The sequence below is a fragment of the Polypterus senegalus genome, chromosome 12 (genome assembly GCF_016835505.1).
Source record: "Polypterus senegalus isolate Bchr_013 chromosome 12, ASM1683550v1, whole genome shotgun sequence".
Classification (NCBI taxonomy): domain Eukaryota; kingdom Metazoa; phylum Chordata; class Cladistia; order Polypteriformes; family Polypteridae; genus Polypterus; species Polypterus senegalus.
In genome coordinates this window covers 28,879,733-28,898,289 of record NC_053165.1, presented here as the reverse complement: position 1 = coordinate 28,898,289, position 18,557 = coordinate 28,879,733, and the positions used below count along the sequence as shown (strand labels likewise).

General features: G+C 35.4%; 1 protein-coding gene across 9 annotated transcripts in view; it reads left to right on the top strand.

Annotated features, from left to right (window-relative positions):
* Positions 1 to 18,557, top strand: part of LOC120540046 (voltage-dependent L-type calcium channel subunit alpha-1C-like) — a 1,017,626-nt gene that overhangs the window by 927,204 nt on the left and 71,865 nt on the right. For 4 of the 9 annotated variants that reach the window (XM_039770501.1, XM_039770500.1, XM_039770502.1 and 1 more), the window contains exons 30-31: positions 4,542 to 4,625; positions 5,177 to 5,260. The exons of 1 other annotated variant lie outside the window; for it this stretch is intronic. In XM_039770501.1, the coding sequence (XP_039626435.1) occupies positions 4,542 to 4,625; positions 5,177 to 5,260 (168 nt within the window). The remainder of the gene's footprint in view (positions 1 to 4,541; positions 4,626 to 5,176; positions 5,261 to 18,557) is intronic. 4 more of the 9 variants (XM_039770506.1, XM_039770505.1, XM_039770504.1 and 1 more) reach the window with 2 other exon arrangements.

Below are 18,557 nucleotides of genomic sequence, written 5' to 3'. Positions count from 1 at the left end.
CTTGTGAATATCAAACAAGCCAAAATTGCCAATTACAGTCACAAATGGGGACTGTATTTGTTTGAGTATTAAACACCCATGCATTTACTGTTATTTGTTAATGTATGCCATTCAGGGGAAATGGTGGCTAATTTACATTAAATTACTGCTAATTAAGCATCATAATTGAACAAAAATAGATAAAACAGGGTACCAAGGTCAAAAGGGTAGAGAATTACTGCTCTAGAGCTTTGTTTATTAAATGCTAGCAGATCAAATAGTCGCGAATGTTTACACGGAAAGAGCTGGACTACCTGCTCTTTAAATATGTAAAAGCATGACCTGTTTACCTTCAATGGGGTAATGCCGTGAGAGCAGGGATTTATTGTATAACTAAGGAAATTATTAGAAGTGTCTTATTTGTGCCACTCTTCATTTATATATATATATATTTTTTTTTTTTTTTTTTTTTAAGCAAAGGCACAATGTAACATTTAAAGAGATGAGGGAAAAACTATTTAATTCTTAACAGGATTCCGCCACTGTGAATCAGATGTTGAAATACACAATTGCACTTTTGAAGCAACAGGCAGAAGCATTTTACATTTCTGTAGTTAGATGTTTGATTTAATAAAAATAGTACTTTAGATGGCCTGTTTCCTACAAGATTTTAAAAATGCAAAGATTCAATGCTCCCACCTTACATTTGAATGCAGCGCATACAAAATCTTTTCCTTCCTTTTTGCAACCTCATATTTGGACAAAAAACTCATTGTCATCTCCACTTATTCTGAGTTGCTAGTGCGCCTAACCTACGTACACCAATATGCACGTTCCCAGCTAGTTCCTATTATCTGTCTTTTTCTGTGTCTCACTGCTAAAGCCAATATTGATGTTCATCACTTTCTATATTTTTTTAGTTTTGTTTATGTGTAAATTGAAAGTAAATTTCTCTATGAAGGGATTACTTATGTGACATTATACTAGTTATTTTTTCTTAAATATTTGCAACCATTACCAATTAGCCTTCAGGAAGAAATAAAAAAAGCAACATACAAAATATTTTTGTGCTAATTCATAATTATGTTAAATACACACATGATGTACTGCTGCTATAATATCAGATTAATACTTTTTGATTTTCTTGACTAAAAATATTAACTTTCTCTTCTGACAATTTAATTGATAAAGGGGTTGTAGGTTACAGAGCAAACAAATTAGGTTTTCCCTTTTAGCTCTGAAGTAGGCAGTATGCTTATCTAGGCGATGTACTTCTAGGTATCTAATCTTGTAAGACAGTTTTATAAATCTAACTCCAGCCAAACCGAGAAAGTGTTGCATATTGCTATTTTGTTGTTGTTGACATTCATAGTGGGAGATGACGTCAAACATTAAAACAGTGCCACGCAATGTCCAGTACTAGTATTACTTTGGTGGCTTATACTTAAAATGTCATCACTTTGTATCAAATGTCCAATATACAGTATCAGAAATCAATGCCAATGCATTTCTTTACTCCATTATAAGCTGATACCTACGGATATGATGCCTAGTTTATCATGAATTCCAACTGCACTTATTATTATGCACGGCCCTGTGAAGAACTGCATCCAGCTTTGCTAGGATAGAATTCGACACTTAGGGATCCTGTACTGGATTATGGGAGTAAAGAAAATGCATAGAAGAAATGATTTATGTGAAGTTAAATAAAACAAATGTACGCTGACTCTTTCTTTTGGTTGAGGTAAACATTTTAGGCCTATGTTTCATAAGAGTTAGACCATCCTCTCATTGCTCCTGTTTAAACAGAGGCATTGATATTGCCATGCTGTCAGTCATTTATTGATGGGTTTATTTTTTAATTTCATCTTTGTGGCAAGATGCAGACTGAATCTAGGAATGGTGTAAATGACGAACTTTGTTTTCCACCCACTCCTCACTCTATCCATTTATGATAAAAGTTATATACTCATCATTTCTTGCTGGATTTTGCAACAATTTTTATTCTCAGCCCACAAAAGCAAACAAAGGACAATGTTGTTTTTTATCTGGTGCAAGTAGTATATTGAAGTAGCATGGTCATCAATGCTTTTGCAGTGGTATGCATCAAGTGAAGATCATTACTAAACAACAACCTGTACATTCAGTGGGACACAGGGAATGTGCAGCAGTAATTGACACGTTGCTGATGCTTTTTAATTGTCACCTGCAGAACAGACTAGTCAAATATTACAGAGAATGTCCAGTATAAAGTAAATTATAAAAGGAAAATGTGTGCAATAGCATGTAATGTTTTGCCAATGGTAATTATTCAACTGTTCATAAAAATGTTCACTAAAATAGAAAACCTGTCACAGCTTAAGTGGATTTTTAAGATCACATATTAATACTTTTTAATGATGTTAACATATGAACACACATTCATTCAGTAGTACGGTCTTTCCTAAATCATCTATACAAAAATATTAATTAGAGAGTCTTTTTTTTTTAAGCGTACCAATTCTTGTACTTTAGTCCTTTGTCTAAATGCAGGTTTATTTATTTACAGTTTTTTCCATGTTTATGTCTAATTCTCAAAAAGTGTTTCTGCTTTGTAATGTACTCATATGAAAACATTTTAATCTTACTCACCAGCACTTGTGTGGGTTACCAGAAGGAATGACTTAAAAGGCTGTTACATCGTATGTTGTATAAAGATTAAGTGAAAATGAAATGCTCCTTTATGTATTGATGTTAAGAGATATGAGTGAATGGTTAAATATGTACACATTTCGGATGACTTATTAATAAACTTAAAGGTATAGTTTTTTTTGTATGAAAATTATATACATAAATGAATCAGCTTACACATGGTTTATAATGTATTTTAAAAGTGTGTATCTGGTTGTCTAAATGTTCATTTGAAGAGATGACTGTGTTTTTACAAGAGTGTCATTATACTTTTTGGAAGATGGAAGGTATTCTCTAAAGTGAGGAAGCTATCTGAGTAAAAGTTTAAATATGTACTATTTCCATTGGTGCAAAAATACATTTGTATGCTCTGGTAATAATGGGAATCAAGAAGGTTTTAACTTTTCTGTGTTTTCTATGAATGTTTGCCCAGTGTCTGTCCTCCTCTGTGTGTTCCATTCTTTTCTTTTTTCACTGTCAGGCAAATCTCTAGCTTGACATATCAAGGCACAGGAAACAAGTGTGTCAGAGAATGGGGCGAATAGCTTTGGTGAAATTCATAATGCATTTTAAGATTTCTTTTTTTCTGGTTAACATTATCTCTGCATTGCTTCTAAATATGAATTGCTGAGAGTGGTGACTATATATACTAGGCTCATCCTCTCTTTATACTGTAATTATATTTTTATGAAATGTATAACATTTACTACAAATTTAAATGTAATAATCCCTTTGATATTAGGATTTTTTAATTGCCAAACATAATGTGGGTCACTTTGGAAGAATATGAAAAAAACATGCTTGTGAATATAATATTATACTATATGTGTTAACACTATACACTTTCTTAACTCTAGCCTTTGGGAAAGATTTATACTTTTTAATAGTAACAGATTTGGGTGTAGCATATGTTAGGTTATTACTAATGCTCATACTTAACTAAAACTTATAAATAAACTTGCTAAACCAGTGCATGTTTGGCTATTCCTATTCCATTCAAAATATTTAGCAAGAAATGGTTATATGGTAGTTTCCACCAAATTTAAAAATGAACTGATCTTTGCTGTAGCATCACGTTGGTGTAGATAACATGATGCCTGGATCACTGTAGTAAGTTCAGCTTGACATGCTGCCACGATGTCCTTCCTTAGTCAAAAGCGAATGAATGAATGAATGATGACCCTAACTTGAGAAAGTACATGTAATCAATAATTATTCAATAGTTTACAGATTCATTTCTATTCCTTGTTTTACATGCTTCATTTTTTTTATTTTATAGCCCTAGACAATCCATTTTCTTGCTGCCATTTCATACTAAATAATACATTGTCAACTAATTACGGTATTATTTTTTAAGACTCAGAGGTTTATTGTCCCAGTTTTGAATGCTCTCATAATTATTCTGCACTTAAAATATGAGAGCAGAGCTTTTTGGATAACACAAGAACATAGAGTTGCCATAGTTTTCCTGTGTGGTCATCCTGCGCCTTTACAATAAACATTAAAACTACACCATTTTATATGTAAGTATTTCATTTTTATCATGACTGCCCATAATTTGTACAACATCGGGGCAGAACATAAATATAACAATGTTTAACCTCGTTTATTGAAAAGGGTGAGAGCACTTGCATGGTTGAAGAAACTGTTAGAACAACAATAAGTCAACAAACTGCCTGCAGGGACTTCTGCTCCTTGAACCACATATGTCTAACACATTCTAGTTAACATTACTGTGGAACACATTAACCAAGACAGGCCATTACACATAAATCCCCTACTTTATATGTACAGGAAAGTGGTTTAACAGTAAAGAAACAACGCTCACAATTAATCATGCCTGTCTAACTTGCCTTTTTACCCCCTTCACCTGCCCCCTCTATTTGATATAGGGGTACTTTAGTGATCCATGGAATGTATTTGACTTCCTGATCGTAATTGGCAGCATAATAGACGTCATACTGAGTGAAATCAATGTGAGTATACCACAACCTTCCCACCCTCTCTTTGTCTGTCTGTCAGTCTTTTATTTTTCTTTCTATTCACAGTCTTCAAATACCCCTTCTGTTTTTTGTTTTTTTTTTCCATTTCCGTCTCTTTCTCTTACTTTCTCTTTCTCTCCCTCTTTCTTTCTTTCTCTCTCCTGCTATTGCTGCTGTGGTGCATTTTTCTGCATTTCCTTTTCAGTCAAATTTCTTCTTGCTGCCATTGAAATCAGAGTTCATAAATATAAAAAGAAAAAAGAAATGCAATATGGGTAGGGTGGTGAAAGGTAGGATGTCTGAAACCAAGGTTTAAATTTGTTTATTATTTTTTTTTTATTTTACCTTGCTCTGACTAAGCACACTGTGACTAACCAGGACTACACCTCATGGCTGAAGCAGATAAGCATTATCATCTTCCTTTTGTTTTCTTTTTTTTTTCCTGAATATTCACATGTAACCTCTTTCTTTTCTTATTTTTCTCTTCTCTCCTTTTGTTTTCTCCTTTTTCTTTATTTTTTCCTTATTTTTTTTATCCAATGCAGCACTATTTTTGTGATGCATGGAATACATTTGATGCCTTAATTGTTGTTGGTAGCATTGTTGATATAGCTATCACCGAAGTGAACGTAAGTAGACAGTGTTTGTCTCTGAACTTGCCTGCTCCTGAGTTTCTGTCTGTCTGACACTAGTTAGGATTTTGACTGTTGCATTGCCTAATGTTAACTTCATTTTTTGTTTTCTAAATTGTTTACTTTGGGATGCTGATGTCCCATTTGGCATGGTAAAACTGTATAGCAGGATACTAGTGCTACTATTTGGCATGTTTCTCAAAGCAATGCTCATCTTTTATCATTGATAAGCCTAGATCAAAATTGAAATGTATTATAAAAGTATGGTGTTCCTAAGTACAGTTCCACGGTGCAAAAAAGACTCTTATACAAACTAACCAGTAGTGTATTATGCTACAGATATTATGATGGGAAACACAGTGGAGGAGGAGATACAGTCTGGACCTTTGCGTGTTTACTCAGGCTTTGTGTGGTCAAGATTAATTGGCGACGATTAAAATGCTGAAATGCCACAGTGTGAGAGTGCATGAATTTATAAAGTGAGACTGTGTTTTCCAGGAGATAAATATATATAAAATGTGTGTGTTTGTGTGTATGTCTCCACTGTGTAGAGTTTGTATAGATATAATTTATAAAAGTTTACGTTGTTTGATATGTATGAGATACTCAGATAGAGAACAAAAATGTTAACGTTTCATTCTTAGATTACAGTCCTTGTGAGTGTATAATAATGTACAATCTGTCAGCCTAGCTCCTGCAGTCAATTTTGAAAAAACTGTCCACTCCTTAAGGTAGATAAAATTATACACAATAAGCTGATTTTATTTTGTTTTGTTCAGTTGAGTGCTGTTCGTGAAAAGATATCAGTCTATAAATACATTCTTTGATTTAGATAAGAATAAGAGATATGGATACATTATATGTATACTGTATATTGCTTTCTATATTGGAATTAGATGGACATATTTGTGGCTAGTTCAGCTTAATGTACTATTAACATTAACAAATATAGTATAGTTGTAATAAAACTAAAAATGCAACGATTCAAAAAAAGCACCATGTAGTGGGGGTCTATATCTAGATCTGTCTGTCTATATGTATGCAGTGGGCTGTTTGATGGTATGATTGACACCTCATTCCATGGCTGAATCCTACTGATGCTTAATATTGTGTAGGGCAGGCCTCAGCTCCCTACATTGGTGAAAGGGAAAAGGAGGGCTCTACAAATTGATAGCTTTATTAAAAGATTAATATATAACTTTGTATTTTTTCCATTCAATTGTGTTTCCAAATATTTACAAAAATATAATGAACAACTTTGAATATTTTAAACTAAGCTAGGTGACATCGCAGTAAGTAGAATCCATGTAAATGCTGGTGGCTTTCCTGAGACAGCATGTGCTATAAATGTCCTCCAGGGCTGGAAGCTATATCCTGATAATCCTCTGCACTCATCACACAACCTATGCAGCTGTAATACCACACACAAATACAATAAACAGATTAAAATACTCTCTTTGGTGCACTGACAGTAACAACACTAAACCAGCTATGATATTTGGAATAGTTTGGCCATTCTATGCACCCTTATATTATTACAGGATGAGTACATTTAAGTGCCTTAAATTTGTAAATGATATACAATTAATTTCAATGTATTTGATACAGCACACTTCATGGATGTGAATCTAAAAGAGAAATGGAAATGACACAGAAACAATGGTACTGCTTTGAAACTGAGTGCCAACAGTTTGAAAAACCAAGCAGAAAAGTGCATACGCACTTGCTGCCATGAAAATCTGCGTGGCATTATGCCCAGCTTTTATCCATCTGAAAGTGAGTTTGGAAATGGGCGTACACAACATATGCACTTTATACATGCTGGTCTGTAGAAGGAGGAACACAAGAAGCATTAGAAAACACTGCCCTATTGTTAACTGATGAAGAATTACCACCACCAGAACCTTTAAGCTGTCCTCAAGGCACACATATGTGACAATACACACGTACATACTCTGAGGCTAGGGATCTGCACTGGCAATCGGAAGGTTGCCGGTCCGAATTCCGTAAATGTCAAAAGGGACTCTGCTCTGTTGGGCCCTTGAGCAAGGCCCTTAACCTGCAATTGCTGAGCGCTTTGAGTAGTGAGAAAAACGCTATATTAATGCAAAGAATTATTATTATTATTACTGTTCAAAAGTCTGGGGTCACCCAAAAAGTTTTATGTTTAAGAAGAAATTGATACCTTTCATTACCAGGATTCCATTAAATTGATATGAAAATGTGGCCAAGGCATTAGTAGTGTTTCTAATGGCTATGAATGCTTCAAATTACTGTTTTTGATTTATTATTTACATATGGCTGCAAAATCCCATTTTCAGCAGCAATTCCTTCAGTGTCTTAAATGTTAAACTCCCTTAGCTTATTCTTAATCCTCAGCAGCAGGTTTCTCTAATTACCCATTAGCCATACAAATATATTTTTTACAAATCTGCATTTTTTCACTTTCTGTCATAGCCTTCTGTGTCAACTTTCTAACAAATTTTACCATTATTATGAAAAATTAATTAATTAAATTATAAGTTTTTTGTCTGTATGATGATAGATGACCAGCGGTGCTGGATAATTATTTCATGTTGCCCTTTACTAAGATACATTTTTAATTGGTGGAAGGTGATATTCCCTGTAATATGATGCAAAACACACTTGAAAAATATTAATGTGAAATAAGAAAACTGCTCTGAAACTCATATGATGAGGTGACTCTCCTCTCCACACGTTCCCTTTATTTTATTTATTTATTTATGTCTGTATGCCAATCTTTCTCTCTCGGGTCATGTAAGTCAAATACACATCCCGTACATTGTGATCACACTGCATATATTAATTTGGTTTGATTATACAGTATAGATGAATCTTAATATAAAGAAGAGCAGTAAATGCTCCGACAATTAACAGGATAAAAGAATAATAAAATGATGAAATAATACTGTTAATATTTTTTTATTTTACATTTAAAAGCAAGGAAAAAAATATTCCCAACTCTGGACCTATGTGAATGAGTGTAATTTTGATCCACTTCTGTTCACTCTCCTGACTCACAACTGTACACGTCTCATCAGCAATGGGGAAGAGTCAGCTTACAGAATAGAAAGACAACTGGTGCAAGTGAAGCAATCTGTCTCCTAACGTGGACAAGACGAAAGAGATGATTGTTGACTTCAGAAAGGCGCCTATTGTCTATTCCCCACTGCAAATTGAAGGTGTTGCAGTGGAATTGGTCAGGAGCACCAAATTCCTAGGTGTGCACCTGGCAGATGACCTTCCTTGGTCATTTAACGGCACCACATTGCCAGGAAGTCATAGCAGCATATCCACTTCCTTTGCTGGCTGAGAAAAGCAAGTCTGCCTCACCACATTCTACAGGGACACCATCAAGAGATTTCTGGCCTGCTGCATCCTTGTCTAGTTTGGGAACTGCAGTGTCTCTCACTGCAAGGTCTTTAAATGGATAATGTACAAAATGGAAAAGATCATTGAGACTTACATAATATCCATTAAAACATCTTTATCAAACGTTGCATCCACAAAGTCCACAGCATTGTGCAGGACTGCTCTCAAACAACTGAAAACTTGTTTTCTTGCAAATTGAGGACAACAAAAAGTGCTTCAAATTAATTTCATTAAATCTGTTGTAGAATCTAAATACCATCACAGCATCAATCACCTCCTAACAAGCAGAAGAGGTGGGCACTTATTTACATTAATGCCACACTTCTTTCATAGATGAGGATCATGACAGAATCTCTCTGTCATGCAGTTTTAAACTGGATTTATTTAGAGTCATCAAGAGATTCTTACTTGTGGATAGAATTTGTCTAACTGCTTTGCTAATGGCACATGGCTCCAGACAACATATGTCTCTGAGGATCTATCAGGCAAACATGATATGCATCAAAGCTAATGTATATAATATCTTCACCAGTGTTTTAAAGCCATGCACAGCACAGTGCACCAGAATTCTGTTTCAGAGCTCCAGCCTTGACACTGGATTTTTCATGTTTTTTTCCATGTTACTGTGAGGTTTTCTGTGTATTCTAAGTTTTCCTCCCATCTGTGGTTAATTAGAATAACTGGAGACTCTGAATTACAGCAGGATGAGTGAGTGCGAGTATGCATTTGATTGTACTTTGATGGGACCGTGCTCCCTCCAAGATTCCTACCCAGTGTCCCAGGATAAGCAGGCAAACTGTGACTTTGAGGTGGATAATCAGGTTAGAAAGTGGATTCATCTATGTGCACTGCATATGTTTGTGCTTATATGCGTGAATATATCTTCATATGTGCACACACACACACACACAAATAGGACAAAACTAAGCTAGATATAATAAAGGCACTATTTGTGAACCTTTATATAGATCAGAATGGGCTCATGGAAGCCTTATGCAAAAAATGCCTTAATGTGCAGAATTTATCCTACCATTACTTTTTAGAAGCAACACGTTTTATTTTGCCTTAAGAGCAAAACTGAGTCTTGTTTAATTACCTTTGTTAATTTTGCAGTAGAGATTATATTAAATGTGTTTGTGCTACAAATACTGTACTGTATATGAATTCACTATACTATATCAAGCTATTACCTAAAGTGATTAAGTGTCTACAGTGCCTGATAGAAATGTACAACATAGTTATGTCCAGATTCCTTAAGTAACCTATTAAAGGTTATGTTTATGCATCATTCTCAGTACATGGGAGTGACATTTACTAAATTGAATTTCTTGTTGTACACAAGGGAAAGCACCAATACACTTTGATTGTTATACACAGAAAAAATTAGCTGGATGTGGTGCTAGATATTAGAGAATATGGCAGGTTAGGTAGATTGGCAGTCCTAAATTGTGCCTAGTGTGTGTGTGTGTGTGCGTGCTCTGCGGTGGGCTGGCGCCCTGCCCGGGGTTTGTTTCCTGCCTTGTGCCCTGAGTTGGCTGGGATCGGCTCCAGCAGACCCCCGTGACTCTGTAGTTAGGATATAGCGGGTTGGATAATGAATGGATGGAAAGTATAACAGAAAGTAGATATTTCTTTCTCTTTTTTAGATTTACTAAAAGTAATAGCTTTTAGTAATAGTTCAATACTAATTTGTGACAAAGCGTTTGCAATATACTACTTTAAGATTCTTAAAACATACTGTTATACATTGCTCAATTTGCAGATTGCTCAAATCTTTTGCTTTTCATACAATGTGCAATTATATTTGACAAAATTGAGATAATTGCATTTAGTTTCCCTCTTTTTTTAAATATATAAAGGTTCTGGTCTAATTACTCTGTATGCTTATTTCCCATATGATGATAGACTCCAGTGTGCGTTTTCTTTTGCCTGTTCCCATAAACTGATTTTTAAAATTCTTGGGACTGGGCGATGTCTATGGTTTATTGAATATCATCAATGCTGGTTGTAAAACATTAACAGAGATGCTTGGATAAAGAAGATTAGAAGAGATATAAGGGCAGAAGCATTTATAAAGCAACATAGTAGAAAATTGTATTTGCAATTAGAGGATCAGTGATCTGACTGTGTTAAAGATCTTTTGGCTTGACTAGTTAGCTCTCATATTTTTGTTGTCCTTGAAAATGATGCTTTGGAAATTTCATTGTATAAATAGACTGTATATGAAGTATATTTTGGTAATTCTAAAACAATGTTACATGTGATATTATAGGGCGGCACGGTGGCGCAGTGGGTAGCGCCCTGCGTGGAGTTTGCATGTTCTCCCTGTGTCTGTGTGGGTTTCCTCTGGGTGTTCCGGATTCCTCCCTCCCCTGTGTGCCCAGTGGTGGGCTGGCGCCCTGCCCGGGGTTTGTTTCCTGCCTTGTGCCCTGTGTTGGCTGGAATTGGCTCCAGCAGACCCCGTGACCCTGTAGTTAGGATATAGCAGGTGGGATAATGGATGGAAGAACACAATGTCACTAATGTCCTACACTTTCAGCACAGTGCTAGGCACTTATTGACATACATAGCTGAAGAGCTTTACTTCATTGAAAGAGCTGCCCCTAAAATGTATGAAATGTACTGTGACATCATAAAGTGGCAGCTTGGTTTAAGGTTATGGACAGTTTTTTCATATGTATTTTAAACTAATTTTTATTTATGTCATCTTAAAAATACAGATGAGTGTACTTTTGTTGAGCAAAGTAAGAGCAAAGTAAGCTCTTGTATTTCGTTATGTTCTACCCAGAACTGAAGACTCCAGTTTAAAATTCCAAATGATATTTTACCTTCAAAGGAATATCTGAACACCCAATTTAAATCTGAAAAGTGATTCATGTCAATTTTTGTAAACAATAATACAGAAAATAATCAGCTTTCCTTATTAATAATCCATTCCTTTTAGAAACGGTACATGGGAGAGATGTAATAACAAAAGAATTACATTTGATTCTTTCCAAATTTTCAGAATTGGTGTAGTTCTGTTTTACTTGTATCTTGTTCTACAAGAGCTTTGATGATTTAAATATCAGTGTTAATTTAAGTAATCATCTTATTTTAAAAGCTGTAATAATCATGATTATTCTGAAAAATGTTGACAAAATTGCAATTTAAATGAAAATGTAAAGGCAATTTGTTAATTAACTGGATTTAAATACAAGTGTAGTTCTTGTATTATTAACCTTGGGAACTATACATAAATTACAAAAATATGACTGAAATATGTTATGTGGATTTTAAGAATTGTTATAAGCTATAGATAGACAGATGGGAGGCACTATATAGACAGATAGTTGGATCGAATGAGCAAACTTTATTTGTTCCCAATGGGAAAATTAGCTTTTTACAGAAGCCCTTTAAATAATAAATACATAAAATATATATATATATATATATATATATATATATATATATATATATATATATATATATATATATATATATATATATATATATATATATATATACACACACACTAGAATGACTAAAAAGGAAGAAAATGAAAATGTGAGTCAATATACGGGCATATTGCTGTTGGTATAAACAGGCCCCAGTACTGTTTCTTGACACACTTCTGCTGAAAGCCCTCAGTGTTAGTGTCAGAAAAGGATGCACAGCATTGGTCATAATGGCACTCAGTCCAGAGTGTGTCCCGTAACCAAGCATACCTTTTTAACCAGCTTGTTGATTCAGTGTGCCTCTCTTGAATCCCTTTTACCTGCCCCAGTTCACCACAGTGTAGAAGATTGCACTGGCCATCACAGAGTTGTAGACTGTGTGAAGGATGCCATTACTCACATTAAAGGAACACAAATTTATAAGGGATTAAACCCTGCTCTGCCCTTTCTTATACATTTTCTCTTTGCTCCAAGATCAGTCCGGCGTGTCACTGATATGAACCCCCAAGTACTTGTAGCAGTGCACCACCTCCACATCCGCTCAATGAACTGTGACATAGAGGCTGTTTGTTGCGACAGTTCCTTGGTTTTGCTGATGTTAACTTGCAGACAATTCTCAAAGATCTCTACTTGACTCCTATTCTACATCATCCCTATTAATAGTACACCCCGTGAGTGCAGAATCATCTGAGAAATTTCTGCAAGTGACATGAGCTGCTGTTATATTTATAGTCTGAGGTGTACAGAGTGAAGTGAAATGGAGATAGGACTGTTCCTTGTGGTGCTCTAGTGTTGCTCACATTAGTATCAGAGACACAGTCCTGGAGTCTCACAAACAAAGGATGGCTGGATGGCATTAAAGGCACTGGAGAATCAAAAAACATAATCCTCACAGTGGTGCCAGCTTTGTCCAGGTGGGAATAAGCCTTGTGGCCCAGATGGATAATTGCATTCTCCACTCCAGTCTTTGTTTGATAGGCAACCTCCAGTGGGTCCAGGTGGCCTAGCACAAGAGCACTCAAATAGCCAGGACCAGCTTCTCAAAGGTCTTTGTGATGTGAGGCACAAGTACCACTGGTCTGTCACCATTAGCTTAGCATAAATGAGTGTGGTTTTGTGTGAGAAGGTGCCTTGAGGTGAACTAGTACCCTTTCAGTGTTGGGTCTCGTCTTGTGCTTGATGCTACTGGAATAGCATGGCACTGGGAACATCATCTGAATTAGCCAAATTGAATTTGATGTATAGATGGATGGCAAATTGAAGTAGGTTGAAAATATCTGTTTCTTCCTTTCACATTTGGATTAAGAAGGTTCAGAAAATTTACTGATGAATGAAATGTTAGAAAACGACAGCACTCAACTCAAATCATGTGCCTTATGAGAAAAAGAATGTATCTGGTGATAGTAAATTCTCAGGTAATGTATATTATTATTATAATCATGGAATTTGTTGATTTATGGTGGCATGTAGAGGGACGAGTAGGGAGGATGCATGAAATATTGTGAAATGATAATTCAGTGGTAAGAAAAATATCCTAGTTAAAAAAAAAAATCTGTCATTGTTTAGAAATTTGGGTAAAAACAGAAACAGTACACTTGCATTTATGTTTCTCATCCTGCTATACAGTCTCTTAATTATCTGCACTGATTTTGTTTATTTGTTTGTTAATTAATTTACTTATTATTTAATTTTATTTTTGGGCATGGTCTTGTTTAATAACATTTTTGCTGTTAAGTTTTACTGATCTTTAAAAAAATGCACTTTTTATTTTACTAAGTTTTTTTTTTAAGGGTATATAATCACCAACCTATCTGGTGTGCATATCTGCCTGGTGCCATACTGTAAGAATGTATATGTTTGTATATATAGTGTGTGTGTTTTGGTATATACAATATATATACATACATATATAAATGTATAATGTGGACCCTGTTTGGTCCTTCATTTGGCTATCTGAGAAATACTTCAGAACTCTATTACAGATATCCTTAAATTGTTTCTCATCTAAGATGTATTGTAATGAAATCCTTTTTTTTTTTTTTTTTTTGGATATTTGAACTGTCACACTGGATAACAACAAAATTTCTTTTTGCCCATGGAGTTGGGTGGGTTAGTGTTTTTGTGTATGTTTTTGCAGGACTTTGTTTCTCTAAATCTCAGTAGCTTAAGTTTAAAGTGCTTTTAGTGAAGAGATTGTGCAATTGGCATCTACGTTTTATTTAGAAACAGGTCATAAGTCATGATTTTTAAGTCCAGTTGGATATTATTCTTTAAAACGATGGATACATTAAAGTTATACTAAAAGTAGAAAAACGTATTGCACCTTCATCCATTAATCAACATAGCTGTGTACACAGTACAGTACCATGGAGCATCCGTTGTATCACTGCTATAGAATAATTGCCTAACAAAATTTCTTTTTCTCCCACCAAGAGCAATTGAGGAATATAAGAAAAGCACAAATTAATAACACCATACACCCTTGTATCTTTCATTGCGTCTACCTGAATAACCATATGGCCCCATCATGCCTATTGGAGGCATAATTTATCCTGTTTTCTACCACCTTCAAAACATTTTCCCTTTCAGCTCTTATAACTTGGGTTTTTCTCTCTTCTCCCTAACTATGGAATCTTCTCTTCTTGTCTAGTCCTAAGCTCTCTGAACACTGTTACGTGTCAGCTTTAATTAACTAATTTAATTTTATTTCATTCTAGGGATCTCAAGACTAGGGAAAAAAGTTCAAATTATTTATATATACAGTAGCACCGTTCCATGTACTGCTCAACACTCTGTGTACATAAATGCAGATGAAATAAAAAGCCATCATAACATGTAGTAATAAACCACAAATTTCCTGGATTAAATCATTAGAAACTTCTTACTGAATGCAAAACAACCATTTAGTATTCCTATTATAATTACATCCGTCGTCTGAATCACAATCTGATTGTATGGATGATTACCTACCAGGTAACGCTTGTGGTTGGTCAGCAAGTCAGCTAACGTCCGCCATGGTGCCCTCTTTCAGTTGCGAGAAGCAGATTATAGAATGGTTGAAATATATGCTGTATATAATTTATCTGACAGATGTGTTAATATCTAATGCTGTTACATTCTGCCAGACTTCGATGCCACTGAACCAGTTTATACTGAGAGGTTTAGAGGTCTACAACAAACGAACCAAAGGCAATATTTGACATGACTGAGCACTTAAAGTGACGTGGTAAATTAACTGTTTGACCATAAGTACAGAAAGAGAAACATCTATTAAGAACAGTTACCAGCAGTTGGTTTTCTTCATATAGTACATCTGGCACTTTAAACACACTTTAAAACTCAAGATATTAATAGTGTAAGATATTGTAGATAAACTTAAGAAATGAAAACACAGGACTAAAATGTAGCATATTCAAGTTTATTTTAAAAAATTATTAAAAACATGATGATATGCAGTCTTTGTGGATAGCTTCTCTGTTAATGCTTCTACAGTACAAATGCATTTCATAAAAGTGGCAAAATCAAATTCTCATGCACTTCTTTTAATGAGAGTAGGGATCTATACTAAATGAGTAACTGAGATTTATTACTGACTTGTAAACGACTTGTCAGATGATCAGTGTAATTACATTGTAGCATCATCTGGTTTGAACAGTTGCACCCCACATGAAACTGTTGGTATTGAATTGGGGTTTTTTATATTGTGTGGATTTTATTTTAAGCAAGTATTAGTGTGGCATTGTAATGTATAAGAATTGTGTAATGTTGTCACTACTCATTGTGAAAAAACAATTTGGTTCAGACAAGGGTTAAGAAAGTTTTTGTGAACAACAAAATTATAGAAGTGAGGATAAAGGGAAGGAGTAAACAAAAAACAAATTTACCAAAATAATACATGGAAAGTCCTTTTGACCCTTCCTTAATAAATCTGACCTACTGCAACTAGAAGTCTGCAGAATGAAAATGCTTCATCCTACCTCCCATCTTCTCCACAATTTACTTGTCTCATTTTCCTCCTCACTTGGTGAGCTCTTGCATCTTTGCCTATCCTAACCCAAATTGTCTGACTGAAGAAGTGGAGGCCCTTATAAGGTTATTTCCAAATGTACTTCTGCTGCCCTCTTGGGAACTGCAATAAATTATTTTTATTGCCACAGACTGCTGCAAATAGATCCTTTAAAGGAACTTCAAACATTTCAGCCAGGTAATATTGCTAAACACTGTCGGTCTGGAGAGGTACTACTGCTCTTTTAGTGCACATCCCAAGTTGACAGCAGAGTGATTTTGCTTTCCTGCTTGGATGAGTATATTCCATCCAGAATGTGTACAGCCTTGCAGTTCTCTTATCTCCTTCTCCCCTTTGTATCAACACTTAAGAAGACCTTAGCCATAATAGCAAACTTTGTCCCATTTGAATCTACTAATACTGCCTTCTTACTGTCTTTAGGAATTTCTCAGAATTCCATTTTGACTTCTCAACAACACTTACTCAGTTGAGGTCAACATCTCCCCATTGTTCTTGAAAACAGCCTAGGAGAGTTTAATCTATGCTTCCAATGGAATGTTTTCTCAGAACCTCCAAAGAACATTATCAGTGTCTTTTCCCATACATTAACGTCACTTTGCCATTTTGTATCTCAGAATCACACGGCGGCCAATTTCTCATTAAATTGACACAAACATCAACTCTGTGGCCCCCAACCAGGGACAGTGATAAGTATCCCCACATCTGCCCAGGGCCTCCCTGTAAGAAAATTCCAGAATAGGAGAGAGATCTCCACCCCCCCTCGACTGAGAAGTTCTGGCTGTAGAGGTGAGTCCAGTGGATTATAGATGGTATTTTTCAATGTGCCATACATGCATTCTCCTTCCAACATTTCATCCACCTAACATCTTATCTGGTAAGTTGCTCCATATGTTTTTTTGAGATAAATCTAAGCTGGAAACACAGGCTACACAATGACTGTCACACATAATTCCCCAGACCCCCACTCCTCCAGTTAACCTTCCAAGAGTTGCACCTGGCACTCCAGTCTTGGCAAGGCTCACCAATATCTAATTTCTTCATCCGGAGCCACATGACTTCAATCAGCATAGCTCTACTGTATATATTGTACAAAATCTTTATGACCACACTAAGGTCTCAGTCATGGGGGTTACAGGTAAACCTTTTTTTTTGGGGGGAAGTCATTTGTACTGAGAGAGCTTTAAGAGCCAAGGTTTGCAAGTAGCCTATCTAGTGTACTAGAGCAAGGGTTTTCAGATTGGGGATCACAGCAGCCCTGCCAAGGTTAGCATTCTTAACCCCTCTGTCAAGTGTAATCCACCAACACTGGAATATTTTTAGGTCTGGTAAATGTTGTTATGTGTGCCATCATATTTTAACAGTTATAGAAACTGTCAGGCTAATGCAGAAAAATGTAAAATGAGGAACAAAAACCTATCAGTAATCACATGTTAAAGACCCAAAATACATTATTAGGGACGGCAATTGAAGAAACATCCCCTTTAGATGTTTATGGCCAATAAGAGCTCGTACTTAACAATTAAGCATCCTTAATGACTTTACCACACAAAAACACTTAAAACCACATACAGAGCAATCATTTTTTTGCCATGCTGCAAATATTCTAAGAGTATTACTGCATACAGTCTCTATGTTAACAGTTGCTTCATAACCAAGCTAAATTTTATTTCCCTCAAAATATGTCATGGCTGTAGGTTTTGCTTGTATCAGGGGGTTAGCTGCTTACTTTACATATTGAATAAACTCATTAAACTTAAATTATCCTGCAACACTTTAGTAAGGTTTTAGGAAGGGATGAAAACTATACACATCAACCCTATCTGACTTGATTGCTACAGTTAAAAAGGACATTTACTTGGGATGTGCCCAAACCAGATGCAAAGTTGTTTATTTGGGAATTGATCCATAGATGTTAATCTGGAGTGTCAGTCAGAGCGTTTCTATTTAACGTCATAATGGTTCAAGCATGAGCCCTAGTTCATTTTTGATCCAAAAACATGGAACAAGTAACACAGATTAAAATTCTGTCAAGGAAAGGTGTATTTTAGGAGGGATTTGAAAAGGTCCACTGATAGTTTCCAGAAAGCCCTAGTAACAGAATTTGGATAGTACTAATGGCAGAACTTAATGAACCCTAACCAAGAGATGCAAAATGAGTTGCTGGAAAAGGTGGGCATTAGAGGATCTTGTTGGACAGGAGGGGTGGTATGATTTAGTCAAGGATAACAGAGAGCCCGCTGTATTTTCCTCATACAATCTATGCAGAGCCCTCAAATAATCCAAGCATGCTTGCTAACCATCCTTAAAGCTAAAATATGGATTTGTTTCTATCTCTGAGTTACGTGAAAGAAACAAAAACAATTGGAATATTTATTGTTATTTTAAGAACCAATGTTAACAATTCCCTATTGAGAATGTACCTTGTAAATCTTAGTGT